Source organism: Chanodichthys erythropterus, chromosome 12, assembly GCF_024489055.1.
Source record: "Chanodichthys erythropterus isolate Z2021 chromosome 12, ASM2448905v1, whole genome shotgun sequence".
Classification (NCBI taxonomy): Eukaryota; Metazoa; Chordata; class Actinopteri; order Cypriniformes; family Xenocyprididae; genus Chanodichthys; species Chanodichthys erythropterus.
This window is the reverse complement of record NC_090232.1, coordinates 34,832,118-34,856,492: the sequence shown is the minus strand read 5'-3', so window position 1 is coordinate 34,856,492 and position 24,375 is coordinate 34,832,118. Positions and strand designations below refer to the sequence as shown.

Genomic DNA, 24,375 nt, shown 5'->3' with positions numbered 1-24,375 from the left:
TTACTAGATAATATATATATATGGAATATAATAAAATAATTGAAAATATTGAAAAGCCTGCATTGATTTGCAGGTGTTTCATGTCACAGCTTTTACAATATTGTGTTTTTAGCATGTATTGTATCCATTTTATAATAAGACTACATTATATAATATGTATATAATCATTTTTCTGATTTTTAAAAAAATACTAAAGACAATCACAATCATTTACAGTTGGTTAGTGTCCACTTACATGCCCTCAGATTACACACAAACAGACAAAAAGGCCAAACATGCTAGTTTGAGGTGAGTATGCATTTATTAGTCACCCATCATCCTCCTCTCTTCCAAACGGTCTAACACACACTCCCATCTGTCCCCTTATGGCACTCAAACGTCACACAGCATGACATGTTTGCATATAAAGATATACATCTTGCTTTGATTTACTTATCTTCACTCCCCGGTGTCCTCCACTGTGCTTCTGTTGAATAGAATATTGTATATGTATTGTATATATCTGCTACTGCTTTACCTTGGATCAAGTGTGGGGATGTGCAATTACGAATATGGGTTGGTGCCTTTTCACAAAAGAGCATTGATGTGTGTCTGTATATGCATGTCACTAGATTTTTTATTTGTGTGCGTGTTGTACTAGAGCACCACAAGTGGAAACTACTTGCAACCAGTGAAGGTTTTACAATTTGCCAAACTGCACCTCATAAAGTGACTGCTGCTAGAATGATTGATGCGGCTCCTCTGCTTCCTCACGCTCCACACCTTCTATTTCCCTCCATTTTTCCCTTAGGCATTAATGTTGGATTCTGCGGATGGACTGGATCTGAGGGGTCTGGCAGTGGGAGCCCCAGTCCTTCCAGTGCTGGTAGTCTCCGCTGTGCCTGTCACATTCCATAACGTACTGCTGTCCTCGATAGCCAGGGTACTCGTAACACACAAAGCTGCAGGGAAACAGAGGATGCCAGGAGTGTGAGGCAGATGGAGAGGTCAAAAAAGAAGAAAAAACGAGCAAGGAAATGAGATGTAGCGAAAATATGACAAGCTGTTTGGAAGGGAATGTAAAAAAGCATTTTAATAGAAGAAGAGTATCTTGTATCAAATTCAGCTGGATTCTAATGTCCATTAGAAATGTAATATTAGGGGTGGGCACTGACACAAATTTCATGATTCAATTCGATTTAATTTCGATTAATTGGGGCCTATCAGGCCCAGTACATGGCAAAAAAAAAAAAAAAAACACTAAACTATAACTATAAACTGTAAACTATACAGGGAAACACAGTTGGTACATCACTATAATATTAATTAAAGGTGCCCTAGAATGTTCTTTCACAAGATGTAATGTAAGTCTAAGGTGTCGCCTGAATGTGTCTGTGAAGTTTCAGCTCAAAATTCCCCATAGATTTTTTTAAATTAATTTTTTTAACGGCCTATTTTGGGGCATCATTAACTATGCACCGATTCAGGCTGCGGCCCCTTTAAATGCTCACGCTTCCTGCCCCCACCCCCTGAGCTCTCGACTAAAAATAAACAAAGTTCACACAGCTAATATAACCCTCAAATGGATCTTTACAAGATGTTCGTCATGCATACTGCATGCATGCATTAGATCACATGAGTATGGTATTTATTTGGATGTATTACATTTGATTCTGAATGAGTTTGAGGCTATGCTGCATGGCTAAAGCTAACATTACACACTGTTGGAGAGATTTATAAAGAATGAAGTTGTGTTTATGAATTATACATACAGCAAGTGTTTAATAATGAAAATAATGATGGCTCTCTTGTCTCCGTGAATACAGTAAGAAACGATGGTAACTTTTACCACATTTAACAGTACAATAGCAACATGCTAACGAAACATTTAGAAAGACAATTTACAAATATAGCTGCGAGCAGCGATGGCGGGCCCAAGCCCGGTGGCACCGCCACCCCGGTGGCTTCAGGGCAACTGTGCACAGCGGGCAATAGGCACTTAAAACGGTTAAACATCAAAGGACTATGTCAAATTCACTCCACATTTACTGCACTACAAGGTGCCGCTATAGACCCCTTCCTCCCTGCTCATTTTCAAAGGATTACATGTGCCAAGTTTTAACATTATTCTGATGAATTTTGAAGCAAATCAGGTAAAAATAAGAGGGCGATCTCAATGTATGCTGAAAGTGACACATTTTCTGCTTCCAGTTGGTGGCGCTATGACTTTGAATCACAATACTCAAATCCATGTGATCAGCCTTGTACAACGAAGACTAAGCCAAAGTTTCATCAAAATCAATTAAAGTATGCAGAAGTTATAACACTTTGTTTCCCTTTTCTTGCCATAAATTCGTTGCCTCGCCACGGCCAAACCGTTTGAGATATCCAAAATCCGTTTGCAATTAAACAACTTCAATGTGTTACCAACAAGTTTAAAAAAGCTTGGTGTAAATTGGATAAACCCTGTAGGAGTAGTAGTATAAAATTCATAGCCTGTTTTTTCAAAAAATTAACATTCAAACCAAAATAGCTGACTTCCTGTTGGTCGGAGCTAATGAATGTAAATTAGAAAATTGTCCGGCTTGATGAGAATAATATGTGTACCGAGTTTGGTGACTGTAGGAAAAACTAACCCCCCCACTTTTGTCAAAAGGTGGCGCTACTGAGCCCCTCCACCACGCCCATTTCTATGGCTTTGTCCATGTCTACTGGTTGACAATATTGATGTGTGTGTCGAGTTTCATGCAATTTGAAGCATGTTAAGAGCCTCAAAAACACTCAAGAATATTATTACAGTTTGACCTGTTGCCATGGCAACAATATTTCAAATATCAAAAATCCTGTCATAGGTCTACATCTGCTGTGTATTGACATTACACTGATGAAGTTTGAAGCAAATCAGGTAAAAATAAGAGGGTGATCTCAAAGCATTTTAAAAGTGATACACTTCTTGCTGCCATTTGGTGGCGCTATAACTTTGACTCACAATAGTTACATCCATGTGATCAGACTACTACAACCAACACACTCCTGAAGTTTCATAAACATCAATCAATGTATGCAGAAGTTATAACACATTTCCTGTTTCCCTTTTCTCGCCATAAATTCGTTGCCTCGCCACGGCCAAACCGTTTGAGATATCCAAAATCCGTTTGCAATTAAACAACTTCAATGTGTTCGCAACAAGTTAAAAAAAGCTTGGTGTAAATTGGATAAACCCTGTAGGAGTAGTAGTATAAAATTCATAGCCTGTTTTTTCAAAAATTAACATTCAAACCAAAATAGCTGACTTCCTGTTGGTCGGAGCTAATGAATGTAAATTAGAAAATTGTCCGGCTTGATGAGAATAATATGTGTACCGAGTTTGGTGACTGTAGGAAAAACTAACCCCCCCACTTTTGTCAAAAGGTGGCGCTACTGAGCCCCTCCACCACGCCCATTTCTATGGCTTTGTCCATGTCTACTGGTTGACAATATTGATGTGTGTGTCGAGTTTCATGCAATTTGAAGCATGTTAAGAGCCTCAAAAACACTCAAGAATATTATTACAGTTTGACCTGTTGCCATGGCAACAATATTTCAAATATCAAAAATCCTGTCATAGGTCTACATCTGCTGTGTATTGACATTACACTGATGAAGTTTGAAGCAAATCAGGTAAAAATAAGAGGGTGATCTCAAAACATTTCAAAAAGTGATACACTTCCTGCTGCCAGTTGGTGGCGCTATAACTTTGACTCACAATAGTCACATCCATGTGATCAGACTCCTATAACGAACACACTCGTGAAGTTTCATAAAGATCAATATATGTATTAAGACGTTATAACACATTTCCTGTTTCCTTTTTCTCGCCATAAATTCGTTGCCTCGCCACGGCCAAACCGTTCGAGATATCAAAAATCCCCTGGCAATTTTTAATCATCAGTGTCTTGACTTCATGCTGACCGAGTTTGGTGGCGATCGGATTAATCGTCTAGGAGGAGTATATCAAATTCCAGAGCATGCGTTTTTCAAACAACCCTTAATAGCTGACTTCCTGTTGGCGTGGCGATTAACTTAGAGCGCGAAAGTTGTTCGGCCCGATGAGGTCTATATGTGTACCGAGTTTCATACTAATACGTGCAAGCATGTTTAATATATGGACCAAATTTTCAGACTTTTTTCAAGGGGCGCTGTCGAGCCCCCTGCCACGCCCGGGTACCAGCCTCTCCGGCGTCCTAATGGCCGCGGATTCCAATGTGTGTGCCAATTTTCAAGAGTTTTTGAGCATGTTAAGGCCCCCAAAAAGCCCCGGAAGACGGAAAAAAAAAATAAATAAATAAATAAATAAATAAATATAGCTGCGAGCAGCGATGGCGGGCCCAAGCCCGGTGGCACCGCCACCCCGGTGGCTTCAGGGCAACTGTGCACAGCGGGCAATAGGCACTTAAAACGGTTAAACATCAAAGGACTATGTCAAATTCACTCCACATTTACTGCACTACAAGGTGCCGCTATAGAGCCCCTCCTCCCTGCCCATTTTCAAAGGATTACATGTGCCAAGTTTTAACATTATTCTGATGAATTTTGAAGCAAATCAGGTAAAAATAAGAGGGTGATCTCAATGTATGCTGAAAGTGACACATTTTCTGCTTCCAGTTGGTGGCGCTATGACTTTGAATCACAATACTCAAATCCATGTGATCAGCCTTGTACAACGAAGACTAAGCCAAAGTTTCATCAAAATCAATTAATGTATGCAGAAGTTATAACACTTTGTTTCCCTTTTCTTGCCATAAATTCGTTGCCTCGCCACGGCCAAACCGTTTGAGATATCCAAAATCCGTTTGCAATTAAACAACTTCAATGTGTTAGCAACAAGTTAAAAAAAGCTTGGTGTAAATTGGATAAACCCTGTAGGAGTAGTAGTATAAAATTCATAGCCTGTTTTTTCAAAAAATTAACATTCAAACCAAAATAGCTGACTTCCTGTTGGTCGGAGCTAATGAATGTAAATTAGAAAATTGTCCGGCTTGATGAGAATAATATGTGTACCGAGTTTGGTGTCTGTAGGAAAAACTAACCCCCACTTTTGTCAAAAGGTGGCGCTACTGAGCCCCTCCACCACGCCCATTTCTATGGCTTTGTCCATGTCTACTGGTTGACAATATTGATGTGTGTGTCGAGTTTCATGCAATTTGAAGCATGTTAAGAGCCTCAAAAACACTCAAGAATATTATTACAGTTTGACCTGTTGCCATGGCAACAATATTTCAAATATCAAAAATCCTGTCATAGGTCTACATCTGCTGTGTATTGACATTACACTGATGAAGTTTGAAGCAAATCAGGTAAAAATAAGAGGGTGATCTCAAAGCATTTTAAAAGTGATACACTTCTTGCTGCCATTTGGTGGCGCTATAACTTTGACTCACAATAGTTACATCCATGTGATCAGACTACTACAACCAACACACTCCTGAAGTTTCATAAACATCAATCAATGTATGCAGAAGTTATAACACATTTCCTGTTTCCTTTTTCTCGCCATAAATTCGTTGCCTCGCCACGGCCAAACCGTTTGAGATATCCAAAATCCGTTTGCAATTAAACAACTTCAATGTGTTCGCAACAAGTTAAAAAAAGCTTGGTGTAAATTGGATAAACCCTGTAGGAGTAGTAGTATAAAATTCATAGCCTGTTTTTTCAAAAAATTAACATTCAAACCAAAATAGCTGACTTCCTGTTGGTCGGAGCTAATGAATGTAAATTAGAAAATTGTCCGGCTTGATGAGAATAATATGTGTACCGAGTTTGGTGACTGTAGGAAAAACTAACCCCCACTTTTGTCAAAAGGTGGCGCTACTGAGCCTCTCCACCACGCCCATTTCTATGGCTTTGTCCATGTCTACTGGTTGACAATATTGATGTGTGTGTCGAGTTTCATGCAATTTGAAGCATGTTAAGAGCCTCAAAAACACTCAAGAATATTATTACAGTTTGACCTGTTGCCATGGCAACAATATTTCAAATATCAAAAATCCTGTCATAGGTCTACATCTGCTGTGTATTGACATTACACTGATGAAGTTTGAAGCAAATCAGGTAAAAATAAGAGGGTGATCTCAAAACATTTCAAAAAGTGATACACTTCCTGCTGCCAGTTGGTGGCGCTATAACTTTGACTCACAATAGTCACATCCATGTGATCAGACTCCTATAACGAACACACTCGTGAAGTTTCATAAAGATCAATATATGTATTAAGACGTTATAACACATTTCCTGTTTCCTTTTCTCGCCATAAATTCGTTGCCTCGCCACGGCCAAACCGTTCGAGATATCAAAAATCCCCTGGCAATTTTTAATCATCAGTGTCTTGACTTCATGCTGACCGAGTTTGGTGGCGATCGGATTAATCGTCTAGGAGGAGTATATCAAATTCCAGAGCATGCGTTTTTCAAACAACCCTTAATAGCTGACTTCCTGTTGGCGTGGCGATTAACTTAGAGCGCGAAAGTTGTTCGGCCCGATGAGGTCTATATGTGTACCGAGTTTCATACTAATACGTGCAAGCATGTTTAATATATGGACCAAATTTTCAGACTTTTTTCAAGGGGGCGCTGTCGAGCCCCCTGCCACGCTCGAATTACCAGCCTCTCCGGCGTCCTAATGGCCGCGGATTCCAATGTGTGTGCCAATTTTCAAGAGTTTTTGAGCATGTTAAGGCCCCCAAAAAGCCCCGGAAGACGGAAAAAAAAAAAAAAAAAAAAAAAAAATAATAATAATAATCCTTAGAAGAACAAGAGGGCCCTGCGCGAATTTTCGCTTGGGCCCTAATAATAATCCTTAGAAGAACAAGAGGGCCCTGCGCGAATTTTCGCTTGGGCCCTAAATATCACTAAAAATATCATGTTATCATGGATCATGTCAGTTATTATTGCTCCATCTGCCATTTTTTGCTATTGTTCTTGCTTGCTTACCTAGTCTGATGATTCAGCTGTGCACATCCAGACGTTAATACTGGCTGCCCTTGTGTAATGCCTTGAACATGAGCTGGCATATGCAAATATTGGGGTCATACATATTAATGATCCAGACTGTTACGTAACATTCAGTGTTATGTTGAAATTCGCCTGTTTTTCGGAGGTCTTTTAAACAAATGAGATTTATATAAGAAGGAGGAAACAATGATGTTTGAGACTCAATGTATGTAATTTCCATGTACTGAACTCAGTTATTCAACTATGCCAAAGTAAATTAAATTTTTGATTCTAGGGCACCTTTAAGTGTCATTAGTTGACAAACTAATAATGAACTTCTACATCATTTCTTAATCTTTGTTAATATTAATTTCAACATTTACTAATACATTATTAAAATCAAGAGTTGTATTTGTTAACATTTGTTAATGCACTGTGAACTAACATGAACAAACTATGAACTGCTGTTTTTTATTAACAAGGTTAACAAAGATTAACAAGCACAGTAACAAATGTATTCCTCGGGGTTAGTTAATGTTAGTTAATACATTAATGTTAACAAATTAACCTTATTGTAAAGTGTTACCCATATGTTTATAAAAAATTCTCTCAAGTCCATTTTTCTAGCAGACTATAACAAGTTTTAGTACAATGAACGACTTTTCTGAGGTAAATGTAACATTACGACAATGTAGGCCTACATAAATGAGAGATTGTGTGAAGTGGTAAGAAGGTAGCTCATTTGTACAGAAGAATACAAAGATGTTTATATGGGTTGTAACTCAATTTGTCGCAATGCACATGCGTCGAACACCTGTGTACACGTATGAGTTGAGTGAAGTATACTTTGCAAGGCTGAGCATTCGACTATGTGTACACGTAAAAAAAACCCGAAGTATTATGGCAAGCCGTTTTGACTTTTATTCATTCTGAGAATAAATAAAAGTCAAAACGGCTTGCCATAAACTATAAGGTGTTTCTCAATACCAAGTACGCGAAGTTCAGACTTGGCAAGTTCGACTGAGGAGAACAGACTCCCGAGGACGGGAGGATGGCACAGTGCATACTTGCAACACGTTCCCTCATTATCTTCACTGAATGTAGTATTTATAATAGGGGTCGACCAGTATATGTTTTTCAGGGCCGATGCCGATTATTACAGATGAAGTAGACCGATAACCGATATTTTGAACCGATATATATGTCTGGTGTAAAAATTAAAATTAATGTCAAAATTAAGAATAACAAGGGCTCTGGAAAAGAAAAAAAAAATCTTAAAAATGCTTTAAAACATATTTAACTCTGAGAACTGTTAATAATAATAATAATAATAATAATCTAATATAAATTAATTCTACATAGCCTTAACTCTATAAATTAAATATAGATTAATTCTTATTAAAGTTGTTTAATTTTGACAGGCAATAGCAGACAGTAGCAGGTTTAAGGGCTGCTGTCTCTTTAAGATCTAAAGCAGTATATTGTTACACATGCTGTTCACATTCACTGAAGACAATCTACTGTTCTTTCGTATATACTCGCCAAGACAGGCATTTTAACATAACTGTGTGTATCTAAACGTTTATGTGTAATAAGTCTTGAAAAATAACTCAATCTGACATTTGTTGCGAGCAGTTTGAGAGGTGGCTGTGTCCTGTGTGCGTGGCTGTGTCTGAGAGCGCACTGACTAAAGACCATCTCTTGAGAGCGCACGAGTAGTTTATGCTTTAAAATGGCTTGTATTTTTGAACTGGCATGAGTTAAAATGATGTGCAAGTGCCAATTCCGTCAACTGTCCGAAACGCGTGGATGTGGATACTATGGATGTGAAACCATTTGCACATTTTGAGAGAGAGGTAGACTCGGCAACGCTGAATCACTCAAACTGCTTTCGAAACAACGTCTTAAAGAAAGTTTTAAAATAACTGATCTGCTCTAATCTGTCTGGATTCAATATGCTATAGTGCATAAATGTTCATGGGAATTTCCCGCTTAATAATCACAAAACCTGGGGGAATGTGTAGAATTATGCGCAATACCCGCAATCCCGTGCCGTATTCAGGTCCTGATTATATTGAGGAGTTTTGCAACTTCAGTGTAATGGATTGTGATTTAACTTCAGCAACGTCTGCTGCTGCTGCTGCCTAACATTTGAGAGACAAGTGATGTGTGATCACTTAAACGTTCAGTGCCTTCAGCTTTCCGCGCTGATTGGCCGGATTCGTGACTTCCAACAAATCAGATGGGCAGTGGGCGGAGCTTGCTCTAGGCCACAGAGTGGTGCGTTCGGACCCGTCTATGGTTCGGACAGAGATGGCTGCATCAGAGCCAAATATCGCCTTTCAAAATTAAATTATTTTATCAGCAAATCGGTTTTGAAAATGGACGATACAATAACCATAAAAATGCTCAATATCGGCTAGGAGATAATCGGTCGACCCCTAATTTATAACAAAACAACATATAAAACATAACCCTGACTCTTTTCATTTACATTTTAAAAATATATACATATTAATATATGTGCATACTCTGATTATCTTCACTGTAATAAAATGAAATATAACTTAAAACACAACACTGTCTCTTTTTGTTAAATGTCAGTTTTAATGATCAATAATAGCAATTACAAAAGTATAAGTAATAGGTATAAGAAGCTAGACAATAAGAAATAAAGCAAACAATTCAGTCAAACATACAAAGTCAGAGCTCTGGTAGTCTACAACAGTGAAGTTAAATAGCATATTTATATAAAGTTATGAAACTTCACTTTGCCCTCAGCCAAAACGATTTGCCAGGGAACAAATTATAGATTCATGAGACCAAAGATCACCCGTTATATATACAAAAGATGAATCATCTCATGTTTAACCACTACACAGCCATCAGAGCCAGCGGCAAACGTCAGAAGGACTAGCCGGGGTAAGGCTGTTTTCAGCTGGGTACATGAGCGCTGAGCGCCCGGTGATCGCTTGGATCTCACAACTCCGACAACGTCAACAAATTTTCAAATAGGCACCATCTTTATCAATAAATCAAAAATTTGAGCTTTAAACTAGTATATTCTCGCCTGTAAAACGCTTAAAACTACATATCATGACAAAATAACAGTGGGATGTTTAAATTTCACAGGTTTTCTCCTTTAATATTGACACTTTCTGGTTAGTGCGAGATGCCTGGCTGTTTCAAGTCCGCACAAGTCACCTCTCAATGCATCCACGATAAAAGGAGCGGATCAAGAACACATCTGGGGATTTTAACTGTACTTGGCTAGATGTGAACTTTGAACTGGAAAAGTACTTATGGGCGTTTCACATGTCCACAAGAACATAAGTACAGACAAGAACGCATATTGAGAAACAGTCATAGAGAATGCGAATCTGACGTCACGCCGCATTGATTTCTGGGTAACTTCTTTGCTTATCTGCTGCTGGAAGGATCGCACAGCCTTTCCGTCATTGAGTTTAGTGCTGTAATTTGTTTTCTGTCAAGATTGTGAAAAATGTCACCATTGTATGTCATTAATCCTGCATCAATAATGGCGATAGTAGCCTAACTCAGATCATCGTTCTGAGAGAAAACTGGACAATGAAAAACATTTTTTTCGCCTTTTCTACTTGTAAAAACACTAAGGGAAGCAGGTCGAAGAGGTGACCAGAAGACGCCGGATGGAAAATCTTTTAATAATGGCACTGATTAAACCAACTGCTTATCACTCAATAAAATAATCACATTGTTAAGTGTTTTTGAAAGTTTTGATTTTGTTTGGTTTAGTGATTAACATTACCTTTGCAAGTCTGACTCTCACTCCGCTTGTGAATTAGCAAAACTTGAACGGGGACATTCAAATGCTTAACAAGAAAAACGCTTCATGTGGCTTAATGCCAAGACACATAAATTCTGTACATATCTATTAAAGCATACTGTGTGAGCTCATCCAAGATGTCCATGTCATTCTTTCTTCAGTCTTCAGTTCTTCATTCTTCAGTTTTCTTTTGATGAAAACATTCCAGGATTATTCTCCTTATAGTGGACTTCAATGGTCTCCAAACGATTGAAGGTCAAAATTACAGTTTCAGTGCAGCTACAAAGCGTTCTACACGATCCCAGATGAGAAATAAGGGTATTATCTAGACAAACCATTGCTCATTTTCTAAAAAAGTAAAAAATTATATAACATAATTATGTATATAATTATATGTTTTAACCATAAATGCTGAACTTGAACTAGCTCTCTTCTTCTTCTTGAAAAATGAACGATGGTTTCTCTAGATAAGACTCTTATTTCTCATCAGGGATCATTTAGAACGCTTTGAAGCTGCACTGAAACTGTAATTTTGACCTTCAACCGTTTGGAGGCCATTGAAGTCCACTATAAGGAGAATAATCCTGGAATGTTTTCATCAAAAACCTTAATTTCTTTTCGACTGAAGAAAGAAGGACATGGACATCTTGGATGACATGGGGGTGAGTAAATTATCAGGAAATTTTCATTTGAAAGTGAACAGATCCTTTAATACCACTTAATACATTAAGCCAGCATTTTAAAATGTCCCCTTGAAGGGAGACCCTACTAAACTTTTCACAAGCTCCTATGGTTTTGATTTTGGTTGTCATTTGTTGAAATAAATATAAAAATACAGTGTGTTCATGTCTGTCTGTCTGCCGAATGTGACCCATAATCTCTGATTCTCCTCCTCTGTGATCGTGGAAAAGGGGAATATTTACAATGACAACAGATGTATGCCTACACAATATGCTCGTTTAAGCATCATTTAAATGTTTCCAACAAATAAATGAACTGACTTCTCTAAGCGTGAACACATCGATTTATTTGGATATTCTACCATATGATGGCTGAAGCACCAGCGAGCATCCAGCGTGCGACACGGTAAAAAGATCAACATTGTAAACGAAATTCTACAAAACTTAAGCGAAAAAAAATCTAATTATTATGCAATGCAATAAAATCGCTTCTTTTCCCTGCAAACGATACCATGAAGAATGTGAATGTTCGACTTAATGGCAGAATCAAAACAAAAGGTAAGCAAGTATCCGTATTAATTTCAGTGTAAATAGTAGAGGGTGATCCTGCTATAATGGCGGCGCCACCCCGGCATGCAACGGGGCGCGACGTAGGTTCGCATTCTCTATACTTTCTGCTTCAGGCGATATATGAAAAGTTGCGCCACATGAAAATGCACTAAAACTGTAGTCATTGTTTGAATTCCATAATAAAATTAACAAAATTTTAAAGCTGAGAAGTTAAATATATGAAATAACAAAGCACAAAGCTTTTATTGCATTTATTAGGTGGGAGGTGCGACGTTTTGTTCTTTCATCAACTGAAAACAACATAGACTGAAAGATCTTTTCTTGGGATTTAAAGGGTTAGTTTAACCAAAAATAAAAATCGTGTCATTAATTACTCACCCTCATGTCGTTCTACACCCATAAGACCTTCATTCATCTTCGGAACACAAATTAAGATATTTTTGATGAAATCTGAGTGGTATATGACTCATCCATAGACAGCAATTTAACCACCACTTTCAAGACATGAAAGACATTGTTAAAACAGTCTATGTGATGACGAGAATACTTTTTGTGTGCAAAAACAAAACAAAAATAATGACTTTATTCAACAATATCTTCTCTTCTATGTCATTCTCATATGCTGTTTACGTTCAGCGCTTCCAGGTTGTAGGTCAGAACACCGACTCGGCCGACACTGTTCACATGAGCAGCACGATGCATGCATGTGATGCTGATGCAGGAGCCGGCCAATAATAAGTCGGCGTTCTGTCTGATGTAGAACCTGGAAATGCTGAATGTATAAAATGAATGAGAAGGACACAGAAGAGGAGATAATGTTGAATAAATTTGTTATTTTTGTTTTGTTTTTGCACACTAAAAGAATTCTCGTTGCTTCATAAAATTAAGGTTGAACCACTGCAGTCATGTCAACCTTTTTAACAACGTCTTTAGTACTTTTCTGGACCTCTAAAGTGCTGGTTAAATTGCTGTCTATGGACGAGTCATACACCTCTTGGATTTCGTCAAAAACATCTTAATTTGTTTTTCGAAGCTGAAGAAAGTTTTTACAGTTGTGGAAAGATATGAGGGTGAGTAATTAATGACAGAAATTTCATTTTTGGGTGAACTAACCCCTTAAGAATCGAATTGGTTCTTGAAAACGAGAATTGATTCAAACTGAAAAATCTGCCTTTTTTACCCAGCCCTTTGCAATATGTAAAAATAATCAATTAAACTTTTGCTTGGGAGTTTTGGGTAGTTTCTACTAGGACATTGCTAGGTGGTTGCAGGTGTTCTTTGTGGTTTCTTGGTGATTGCTACTGGTCTGGTCCAAGTCAATAAGCTCCTCCCTCACTGTCTGATACAGTATTTATCTCCTTTTTTATCATCTGACAGATGAAAATCAGATTGCTTCAAAAAGTATCAGAAATCATTATAATTAACAACAGTTTGCTTGTAATAACTGCAGGATTCTCATTTACTTAAGTAAAAATGTGTTGTTCTTGTTATTGATAAGTTGAAATAGTCCTTATTCCACGGTTTATGGAATTTTATTTCATCTGCCATATAAAAATGCTTATAAATTATCACTGTGTTAAATTATCAGTTTCTGTGATGTACTGAAATGTTGATATAACGTCATTACATAACAGATGCGGCGGTCACAGGTACAGTATTGCTGTTATGTGATGCATAATTTGTGTGTGACTGTTGATGCGGTCAAACAAAGATCTTTTATCTGACAGTATGTTGCACTCCACTGTTTTGTGAAAGCAAAATCATTAACACTTCACAAGTACAAGGACTGGATACTATGAAATGTGAGCTAATGACGCTGGTCTCATCTGTGTTGTGTGTATGTGTATTGTCAGCGCAGCTGTTGAGCATGAGAAATGTTCAGGAGAACAGTAGTTTGGCACTAATGGTGTTTTGTCGAGCGTTACTCACGCGCCACACTGCACATGCATGGAGCCCACTTGCTTGTCGCACCAGCCCATGGCCTGCAGAGACGGGTAATCATCAGACAGCTCTACACTGCGGCCCAGGAAGTTCTCCTTCTCATAGATGACCATGAGGCTGCTCTGGTGGGCCTACAAAATGGAGAGAGAGATTGGAAGGAAATGGGGGAAAGCTTAAATGAGAGACACTTGTTTGCTTGAATCAAGTTGAGCACTTCAAAACCATCTAAAACATCATCAATCTAAATGCTAATTTGGTGGTTTGCATGTTGTACAGGGGTTTATATACGGTTTTTAACATGTTCTGATTGGTTTCGGTGCATTGATATGCAGTTGCTAAGTTGTTTTTGCCTGTTGCTACGTGGTTGCTTATCCAAAAAAGTCCACATAGTCCCGAGATGTGGCTCAGCTCAGTCTATCACTGTGAGCCTATGAGACTTGCTCTTCTCGTTTTATTGTCAGTCATGCAAAACTCAGTCAAATTGCTTAGAAAAGTTTGAGAATAAAAGGCTTTCAAGGCATCAGTATGTGCTCACACACTCACAGCGCTGCAGATGGGGCGCAGGGACATCATCCTTTCCACATGGTAGCCCAGACTGCCGGTGTAGGCATCCCAATGGGGATATTCTCCTTTTTCCAGGACAAACTGCTGCCCTTGGAAGTCGTGGTGCTCGTATCCCACCCAGCTGCACAGATTTAAAGAGGATTAAAACATTTTCAGCAGTCATTACTCCAGTCTTCAGTATTACATGATCCTTCATAAATCATCCTAATAAGCTGATTTGGTGCTCAAGAAACATGTAACAGTTTTTGCTGCTTAATACCATTTAAAAGTAAATACAAATACATAACTTTCGACTGGATGCGTATAAAGTACTTATAATAGGTTTGGAGGAATATATGATGTTTCGTTTTCATTAAAAAATAAATTTCGGTGTAGGATGGTATTCTAATAAACACTGCGTCCATTTTGCTGGTATTTTTTGCTTTGTTAACTAGCAATTATTTTAAATTAAATTTTTAAGGTTATCTAGTTTTTCTTCTCTCCAAGGAAGCATGACAAAGACAATTCTATTACTACACAAGTAATGTTGAGTTATGGCAGCTCAGTCATACTCATAATTTATTATTTCCCAAATCATCATCACATTTTATAAATCATCTCCGGATGAAACACTTAAAAGCTTTAAAACACATTTAAACACAAACGCATCTTACTAACTGGCAAGATTTTGCAATCATTAACACAGAGTGGGCGACTCACGCGCCGCTCTCCACACGGATAGAGCGGATGTTGTCAAACCCACGCTCCTGGATGTTGCGGCACTCTGAGGTGAGTTCCTGACACTTGCCTTGGAAATGCTCCTGCTCGAACACGGTCACCTGACAAACACACACATGCACATGCCACAGTTACATATTCTAATTTGGTCAAACTTGAAATCTCTCTCCTATACACACACAACCAGAGGCCTCCTATCCTTTCACTATGTCCCGTATCTGTTAAATAATACAGAATTCTGCACTTCTTGGACAAGAAGAATCAGCAGTAACCGTCCACAGAGCATTCATCTATAAAGTCTCAAAATCAATACCTAAGAAGAAGCCTTTGTTAAATCATTGATGGTTTAGCGCCGTGTTTCTCACTTTCAGACAACGAATCGATACTTTGTTTCTCACTCTTTCATTGTGCTTTTCACATGAGAAAAAGAATGGAAAGGTTTTTACCTTAAAGCAAGGAGCCGTGTCTAAGCCAGACGTTGTAGGGTTTGTTTGGATCTTGGTAACTTTGTTCATCTTCTTTCCTGCACAAGAGGGAAAGCTGAAAACTTCTTCAAATGTATTTTACTACAGAACAAACTTTGGAACATGCACATTTCTGTTTCATATGACGAACATTTGGGCATTTTAGACAATTCCTATAAAGACTGCTAATGGCATTTTTATAATAACATAAATCCCTATTGAATTAAATTATTTATAATTTTTATAATATTTATGTGTAATTTTACATTGATTAAATGATATTACACAGCTCGCCAGAATACTTTATTCTGATAATGATTTCATGTCTGGGTAACACTTTACAATAAGGTTCATTACTTAAACAATAGTTAATGTATTAACTAACATGAACTAACCATGAGCAATACATTTGCTACTGTATTTACTAATCTTTGTTAAAGTTAGTTAATGGAAATACAGTTGTTCATTGTTTGTTCATGTTAGTTCACAGTGCATTAACTAATGTTAACAAGATTTTAATATAATATAATAGTATGAACAAATGCTGTTCATTATTAGTTCATGTTAACTAATGTAATTAACTAATGTTAACTAATGAACCTTCACTTTTGAGCAACCTTTGCAGTCAAAATTTGGCAATATAATGCTAGATGCTCAGCAGTTCCCAGGAAAGAAACAAGACAATTAGAGACACTAATTTGATTTATGTGAGAGAGAAGACATGTTACATTATAGCGCAATATTGTAATGAACTTGTCCATAGAAAATGTAACTTGGATTGTACTCGATTGGAAGAGTAATTATAGCCTTTTATTTAAATAATATATGAAATTTATATTATATTGTGTAACAGTAGACTATATTTTCCAGCGTTCTTTGCTTGGCTGATAGATAGGCTCTAGGCCTTTATTTGTGTATGAAGAACTTCAAATGGCAACTCATTTGATGTTGGCCTTTTAGGCTATTTTATTCTAGTCAATATCCCAAACGCGACAGTAAAGCTGACCAAGTTTGACTTAGTAGGTTACTAATAGCTATTAGTTGACAAATTTTCTTTTAATTTCCGTAAAACTCTGATACAATCTATTACTATAACATTATCTTACCTGAATCTCCACCTGTCCTATTTTACAGTGGTGCTCGTCAGTCCCGTTTTGCGAGGAGTTTTTTGATTATTTGGCGCTTCTATTTTATAGCGACCATCACAGCTGGGTGCACGTCGCGACGCTGAAACTGACAGAAGGACCTGTAATGGAGTGTGTGTGCGTGTTTGGGTGTGTTTGTGAGATCATTCTCTTTATTGTGAGTCCAGGGTAGTGGAGTATTTTGCACCGTCAGCGCATTGGATTTGATGAAGCCGTGAGCGCGCGCGCGCGCCCGCGCTGCGTTTGAATGCAGACACATTGAACCGCACAATGGAGCTCAAGCGGCTGTATTCCTATCGGTCAGCACTGTGCATCGTATGGTACACAATGAGCGGCCTATAGGTGGAGAATACAGGGATTTGACCCGCTGCATGGGTGGACGTCCTCTCTTTCTAACCTCCCAGAAACATATCTGTAGTTTGGCTGCTGTCTTAAGGTCACGACGGCTTAGAAATCTTCAGAAAGCTCAGTTTTGGCAAATTCATAATATAACAGATGCAACTATATTTGGGAATAGTCATACCCTACACAAAATACTGATTTATGCGGCTTTTATGTTTTAGGTTTAAAAGAATATATTGTAGGCCCTATTGTAAGTTTTAGGATTGTTTTTTTCTGTATTACAAAGACATCATACTGTTTAGTAACCATAGAAATTCACTTTCAGAAACTTTTTCAAATCTTAAGTGAAAATTAAGATAGGAAGTTTCGTAATACAGACAAATCCGCTTCCTTTATAATCAAGTTTACTTTAGTCTAAATTCATGAGAACTTCTCTCTCCAGACTGTATAGTATAGTGTATAGTGTTGATAACATGTGTCACATTATGGCTGCTTGTCCTCACCTTATATGACCCACAGAAGTGTTAAGGTGAGATGTCATTCATAATGCAGTTTATAATAGCTAGGCTACTATAAAAAAAAAATGTATAAAATAAAATAAAAATAGCAATTGAAACAGTAGGCCTTTAAGTTATCAACTTGGAAATGCAGATATTGACAGATATTGACATGTTGTGTAAAAGTATGTATTCCACATAGGATTTTTGTAACATTTTTTTAAGCTACGATTATTAGGACAGTAACAGTATCACTCAACCATGAAACTTCAGTTTTAATTGGTACAGTTTTGCTGGCATATTACTCAAAAAAAGAAAAGAAAAAAAAAGTTTGCAGCACGGTTGCCAGAGTTTTGACACAGCGTATGGACTGCATAAGCACTTGAGAAAAAACTAACTTCTATTGGCATCAAATTAACTTGCATTTAATGAAAAAAAATATATAAATGCAGTGTATGTTTGGAAATTCGCCAAGTCTTCAATTTGGTGCCAGGTTTGGCTTTGGTATTAAATGACATTGACAAATGCCATTTTGTTCTGTCAGTTTTAACACAACATAAGTGTACAGTGAAACCATAACGAACTTCTACTGGCACTAATTGAATTAGTCTTTTATGAAAAACATCATAGCATTATCCAATGAAAAATAGTGGAAAATATGCCAATCTAAGCATTCAAGCCTGGTATGTGAGAGTTTGGCTTGGTGTTCATCAAATGTGATTTTATCTTTCATCAGGTTTTATGTCCTTCATTTCACAGTCTGGAATTTGTCTAACAGCTTAATTTTGTTGTCACCTTGTAAAGTTTCAGAACTGGACACACACTGACACAAGGTAAGCTTATGAAAAAGACTTCTTGTGTTTGAGAAATAAGTGTACTCCTCTTTCCTCTTTCTGTCTGTCTGTCTCTCTCTCTCTCTCTCTCTCTCTCTCTCTCTCTGTGTTTGATGATGGGGTGATTTCTTTTCTGTGTGTGGGTTGGTGAGCTCAGCGAGTTTGTTTCTGTGGGCCTAATCCCCCCATGCTAGGCGCCAGCCTATAAAAGGGACACATGTTTGCTTTCAATACACACACTGACACACTGATTGAGACAGACAGCGGCTACTGACTAACACTCAGGTAAGAGACTGGGGTCTGTGAGCAAAAACAAACTAGGAGCAATTCATTCCCACATTTCAGTTGGTTGAATAGTCTACAGCAAAGATACTCCAGCAATGGCTTGAGTAAGAATATCTATAACAGCTTCGACACATTAGTCACCGGTAGAAAGCAATTAAAATGTTATACTTTTTTGAGCATAATACTTTATACATCGACAGAGTGAACTGTAACCTTTTAGTCATAACAGAAAAATTAATACAAAAAAGAAAAAAGCTGTGTCTATGCTGTGGATATGAAAAGGGTGAGAGAGACATAAGGTGAAAGTAAATTAAAAGGTAGTTTATAAAATATAAAAAAGCAGTACCAAGTGATGAGTTTTATATATTTATTAAAGACTGAGTGCGCATTTAAAAATGATTGTTAATTACTACTGGGGTGGCTGTTATTTTAGTTAAACAGCCTTGTGAGAATCTGGGGCCAGGCTAATTAAATATCTTACACAAATATTTTGTAAAAAAGGCAAGAATTATATTGGCATTTTGGCAATATTTCAACGGTATTCCATCAGATACCTTAGAGGTCCTGTTCCATGTTTCAGTTTTAATATTCAGCTTGAACTGCATTTTAATGTACCGTTTTGTCAAATATTTCTAAATTAGTAATCTCGGGCAAATCATGTTACGTATGAGCATTGCACATCTATGAGACTATTGTGAAATTATTTCAAGGTGAGTGGGTGAAGAATTCATCCATGGGCTATAAATGTACTCGATTTGAAAGAATGGGATTCACTAATTGCTTTGAGCAATATTTAGCACTTGACATCACTTTTCCAGAAAGGAGGCTGCAAATTATGCACGTTTCTCCACTCATACATATGCTCTCTTATTGTAGTCATCATGTCCACTGGTGGAGAGAAGTCCAAGCCCGCCTCTCAGCCTGATGGGAAGGCTGCTCAGACTCAAAAGAGAACCGAGATGGGCATGGGAAACTACAAGGTATGAACCAGTACCATATTTACAGATTTAAAGGGTTAGTTCACCCAAAAATGAAATTTCTGTCATTAATTACTCAGCCTCATGTCGTTCCACACCCACAAGTCCTTCATTCATCTTCTCAACACAAATTAAGATATTTCTGATAAAATCCACGAGATTTTTTAATCTCCCATAGAAAGCAACGAAATGACCACATTCAAGGTCCAGAGAAGTAAACCATTGTTAAAGCAGTTCATGTGACTGCAGTGGTTCAACCTTAATGTTATGAAGTAACGAGAATACTTTTTGTGCGCAAAAACAAAACAAAAATAACGACTTTATTCAACAAATTTTCCTCTTTCCTTGTCAGTCTTCTATGCAGTTGACGCAGTGAACGCAGTGCAGGTTTCCGTGTTCACGTTAGAACGGCGAATCTGTATTGGCCGCTCCTGCGTCAGCATCACACGCATGGTGCTCACGTGAACAGTGTCTGCCAAAACTGAGCGGGCGTTCGGATGTAAACACGGAAATGTTGAACTGCGTCAAATGTGTAGAAGACTGGCAGGGAAGAGAAAAAAAATGTTGAATAAAGTCGCTATTTTTGTTTTGTTTTTGCGCACAAAAAGTATTCTCGTCACTTTATAACATTAAGGTTGAAAAAAATAGTCTCGTTGACTATTTTAACAATGTTTCTTTACTACTTCTGTGGACCTTGAATGTGGTCATTTTGTTGCTTTTTATGGGAGATTAAAAAAAAAACTCTTGGATTTCATCAAAAATACCTTTATTTGTGTTCCGAAGATGAACGAAGGTCTTGCGGGTTTGGAACGACATGAGGGTGAGTACTTACTGACCAAAGTTTCATTTTGGGGTGAACTAACCCTTTAAAGTTGCATGTGATGACTGATTAAATTACAAACATGTATGATGACAAACATCTAAGCAAAACTCAGTTTCCATAGAAATAGATGTAGGTGTGTATGCATGCAGTATTTTTAAGCTAAGCTCAACTAAAACTGACAGCTTTAATTTATAGTTGCATAACAAACAAAAATGAACTTATTGTCTCCTCTTTTTCTTTTCTTTAAGATGTACGTGTTTGATCAGGAGAACTTTCAGGGCCGCATGATCGAGATCTCCAACGAGTGCATGAACGTGTGTGAAATGGGCATGGATAGAGTGCGTTCCCTCCGTGTGGAGTGTGGCCCGTAAGTCTTTCTGTGATATATATACGAGTGACTTACCAATTGTTCTGTTATTCAACACTTCCTCCGTTCTCTTTGTCCTTCTTTCTCTTATTTAGTTGGGTGGGTTGGGAACAGATGAACTTCTGTGGAGAGATGTATATCTTGGAGAAGGGTGAGTACCCCCGTTGGGACTGCTGGAGCAACTGCCACAGGAATGACTACCTGCTGTCCTTCAGACCTGTCAGAATGGTATTCATCCCTTATATTCATTATACATATGTTTGGAATCTTTTCATTTAGTTTTTTTTATTATTCCGTTTGGTTCAGTGAGCCATGGTGCTCATTTGGGCAATGCAAATTTGAATCCCATTCCTATTGAGTTCCTATCCATAAAAGTGGCTGAAAAAGGAAAAAATAATTTTTAAATCCATATTCATGGATGTATTCATTGCCACACTGAGTCATGCAAGCAATGCAAATTTGAATCTCGAAACTGGCTCCCAACATTTCCTAATTCCATCACACTCTTCTCCTACCATTTCCTGTTCAATCTCGCACTCACTGAATCCAAAAATATTTAAATCCATATTTATTGATATATTCACTAACACACTGAGCAATAGTGCTTGCTTTTGCAGGCAATGCAAGTTTGAATCTGGCTCCCCACATTTCCTAATCTCTTCCCACTCTTCTCCCATCATTTCCTGTCCTATCATACATCAAATTTAAACTAAAAAAAAGTAAAACTTTAAAAAAAAAGTTGAATCCATATTCATTTATTAATAAATATTATATCTTGGTTTTCTTGCTCCTCACAGGACCCAGAAAAGCATAAGATCTGTCTGTATGAAGTTGGTGAGTTCAAGGGCCGTAAAATGGAGATTATCGATGATGATGTGCCCAGTATGTACACCTTCGGCTTTACCGACCGCGTTGGCAGCATCATGGTCAGCTGTGGCACGTAAGTGGTCTTGCATCAAAGAAATGCAAGTAGACTGTGATATCTGCACATAAAAAATAGATCTGATAAGAGAAATTTGGTCTGTGATCTATAAGTCATGCACTCACTTCCAAAATCCACTGAGTTTAAAGCAGAAGTTTGTAGGTTTTTATGTTAAAACACTTTCTCTCAGCCCCCAAAATGTGTACAACATGTGGCACTATCAAAACATCTTTTGGCGGGACCAATCCAACATCACAGGAAAGTGTAATTATTTTACGAGATGGTGATTTCCTATGAAAATGTGCGATTTTAAAAAAGACATAACTGTCACTGGGGTGTAAGCAGATCATATGAATTAGCCAGCAGTTTGCCAAAACATAAAATTGTTACTAACTGCAATGAGATTATGTTTGGGAGGAATATCTGTTTGTCCAACTAATAGCAAAATTAGCATTACACACATCAGCTTTAAAGGGATAGTTCACCCAAAAATGAAAATTCTGTCATCATTTACTCACCCTCAAGTTGTTCCAAACTTGTATAAATTTCTTTGTTCTGCTGTACACATAGGAAGATATTTGGAAGAATGATTGTAAGCAAGCAAATCTCGCCCCCCATTGACTACCATAGTATTTTTTTTCTTATATGTTAGTCAATGGGGGGTGAGATTTGCTTGCTTACAATCATTCTTCCAAATATCTTCCTTTGTGTTCAGCAGAACAAAGAAATGTATACAGGTTTGGAACAACTTGAGGGGGAATAAATGAGAACAGAATTTTCATTTTTGGGTGAAGTATCCCTTGAACTCCCATTATAGTTACGCCACCTAGATAAACTAACAGTATTAATACTTCTAATAATTCAAACATTAAAATATGAAAAAAATCTAATGTGTTTTTACAATATATAAGTGATATATCTCAATTCTTTTCTTCACCTTTATTTATTCTCTCTGTTTGTGGTGTCTGTTTGTCTCTCCTCTCACCTCTTGTCTTAGTTGGGTGGGTTACCAGTATCCTGGTTACCGTGGCAGCCAGTACCTGCTGGAGAAGGGCGACTACCGTCACTTTAACGAGTATGGCGCTCGTCATCCCCAGTTTCAGTCCGTCAGGCGCATCCGTGACATGCAGTGGCACCCAGACGGCTGCTACACTATGGCCACCAAGTGAGGGCTAGGGAGGACGAGAAAGAGAGGGAACAGGGGAGAGAGAAAGAGAGGAGGAGGAGAAGATGAAGGAGGGGGAGGGGGGAGGGTCAAGAAGGAGAGGAGGAGCGTACCACCCGTATGAGTCATCCTGACAAGGGAAAGAAGGAGAGAGGGATAGAGGTTAGTCATGTATGGCCAACAGCTTAGCAAAAAAAAAAAAAGTGACAATAGAAAATGTGGTTGTTGATATCAGATGACTGCTTAGCTTTTTCTTTCCCAACCCTCTTTATTCTCTCTCTACTCTTCACCTTTTCTCCCATCTTTTTCTTTCTTCCCTCTTCCTCCTCTTCCTCATCCTCCATTCACTTTTCCCCTGAGGAAATCAGTCCATCACAACAAGCCTTAACTGATGCCTGACTCGTGTGGGTCAGGGATGATGATTGACAAGGGTGGGTTGGGGGCGGGGCACTGGGTGGCAGGGGGAGGGGTGTTTTGGCCTTTGGAGGCCATGTAAAACCTCCACATCCTTTTGGAACGGTAATAAAAGTGACACCTGTGACCATTGTTCTCTGTTATGACTGCTGATTGTCTCTGTCCATGCAGAGGGGGCATAAATGCAATGCAATAACTGGCTTTAATAGCAAACATCAGTAGGCCCACTAAACAAACAAAATGTGGTAACATATTTAAACCCCTAATATCTATTTAAATATTGATAAATCACATAATATCTTTATACACTGTTGTCATATGAACAACCAGTAACCATAAAACTGTGTGTTTGGCTCATTAAAAAAAAAAAAAAAAAAAACTGAATCATGAGAGTAATTCACACGGGAAACAGACGACACTGGTTGCGCTGTAGATTTAGCAAAAGTGATGCAGCGCTAGCATTGTTGGGAAGGTTACTTTGGAAATGTAATAGGTTACAGATTACAAGTTACCCTATTTAAAATGTAATAAGTAGTGTAACAATTTCAATTTACTCTACTAAAGTAATGAGATTAAATCCTAAATCCTTCATCAGCTGAATTAAGATTATAATCATTTAATTTTAAAGCCAACACAAAATCAGGCTTTAATGCCTCTTTTTACTTTTTAAATCATAAGATATAATTTAATAGCTGTGATACTGTTTTTGAAATCAAATCTTTGCATAGCTATGACAGGAAACACTGGCATCTATGCTTTGGGAAAAAACAGTTCATCTTAAAAAAAAATAAAGCATATACATGAATTTAAAATAAGAAATAAAACAGTTATCAAATAAGCATGCGCCCTATTATGTGTCCTAAACCCCTGAAATGCCTCATATTTTAGAGCAGTCAATGCAATTTGGGAAAGAAATC

At 37.8% G+C, this 24,375-nt stretch overlaps 2 protein-coding genes across 4 annotated transcripts; one reads left to right on the top strand and one right to left on the bottom strand.

The window, feature by feature from the left end:
- Positions 1-301: 301 nt before the first annotated feature.
- Positions 302-21,104, bottom strand: cryba1l2 (crystallin, beta A1, like 2). 3 transcript variants are annotated; one of them, XR_010896695.1, is made up of 7 exons: positions 16,795-16,934; positions 15,671-15,747; positions 15,207-15,325; positions 14,487-14,628; positions 13,932-14,074; positions 701-941; positions 444-466 (listed from the first exon to the last, which is right to left on the bottom strand). XR_010896695.1 is itself a non-coding variant. In XM_067404301.1 (6 exons), exons 2-6 carry the CDS (start codon positions 15,737-15,739, stop codon positions 794-796), a joined length of 621 nt encoding a protein of 206 aa, XP_067260402.1. In that variant the 5' UTR covers positions 15,740-15,747; positions 20,994-21,104; the 3' UTR covers positions 302-793. The 3 variants fall into 3 exon arrangements, 2 of the variants coding, with proteins under 2 accessions (XP_067260402.1, XP_067260401.1); XM_067404301.1 differs by lacking the exon at positions 16,795-16,934 and adding an exon at positions 20,994-21,104 and having other exon boundaries at positions 302-941; XM_067404300.1 differs by having other exon boundaries at positions 302-941.
- Positions 15,270-23,099, top strand: crybb1l2 (crystallin, beta B1, like 2). Its single transcript, XM_067404299.1, has 7 exons — positions 15,270-15,275; positions 18,477-18,505; positions 19,667-19,770; positions 20,839-20,957; positions 21,053-21,185; positions 21,755-21,897; positions 22,877-23,099. The coding sequence occupies exons 3-7, from the start codon at positions 19,672-19,674 to the stop codon at positions 23,046-23,048; spliced, it is 666 nt and encodes a 221-aa protein (XP_067260400.1). The 5' UTR covers positions 15,270-15,275; positions 18,477-18,505; positions 19,667-19,671; the 3' UTR covers positions 23,049-23,099.
- Positions 23,100-24,375: the final 1,276 nt, after the last annotated feature.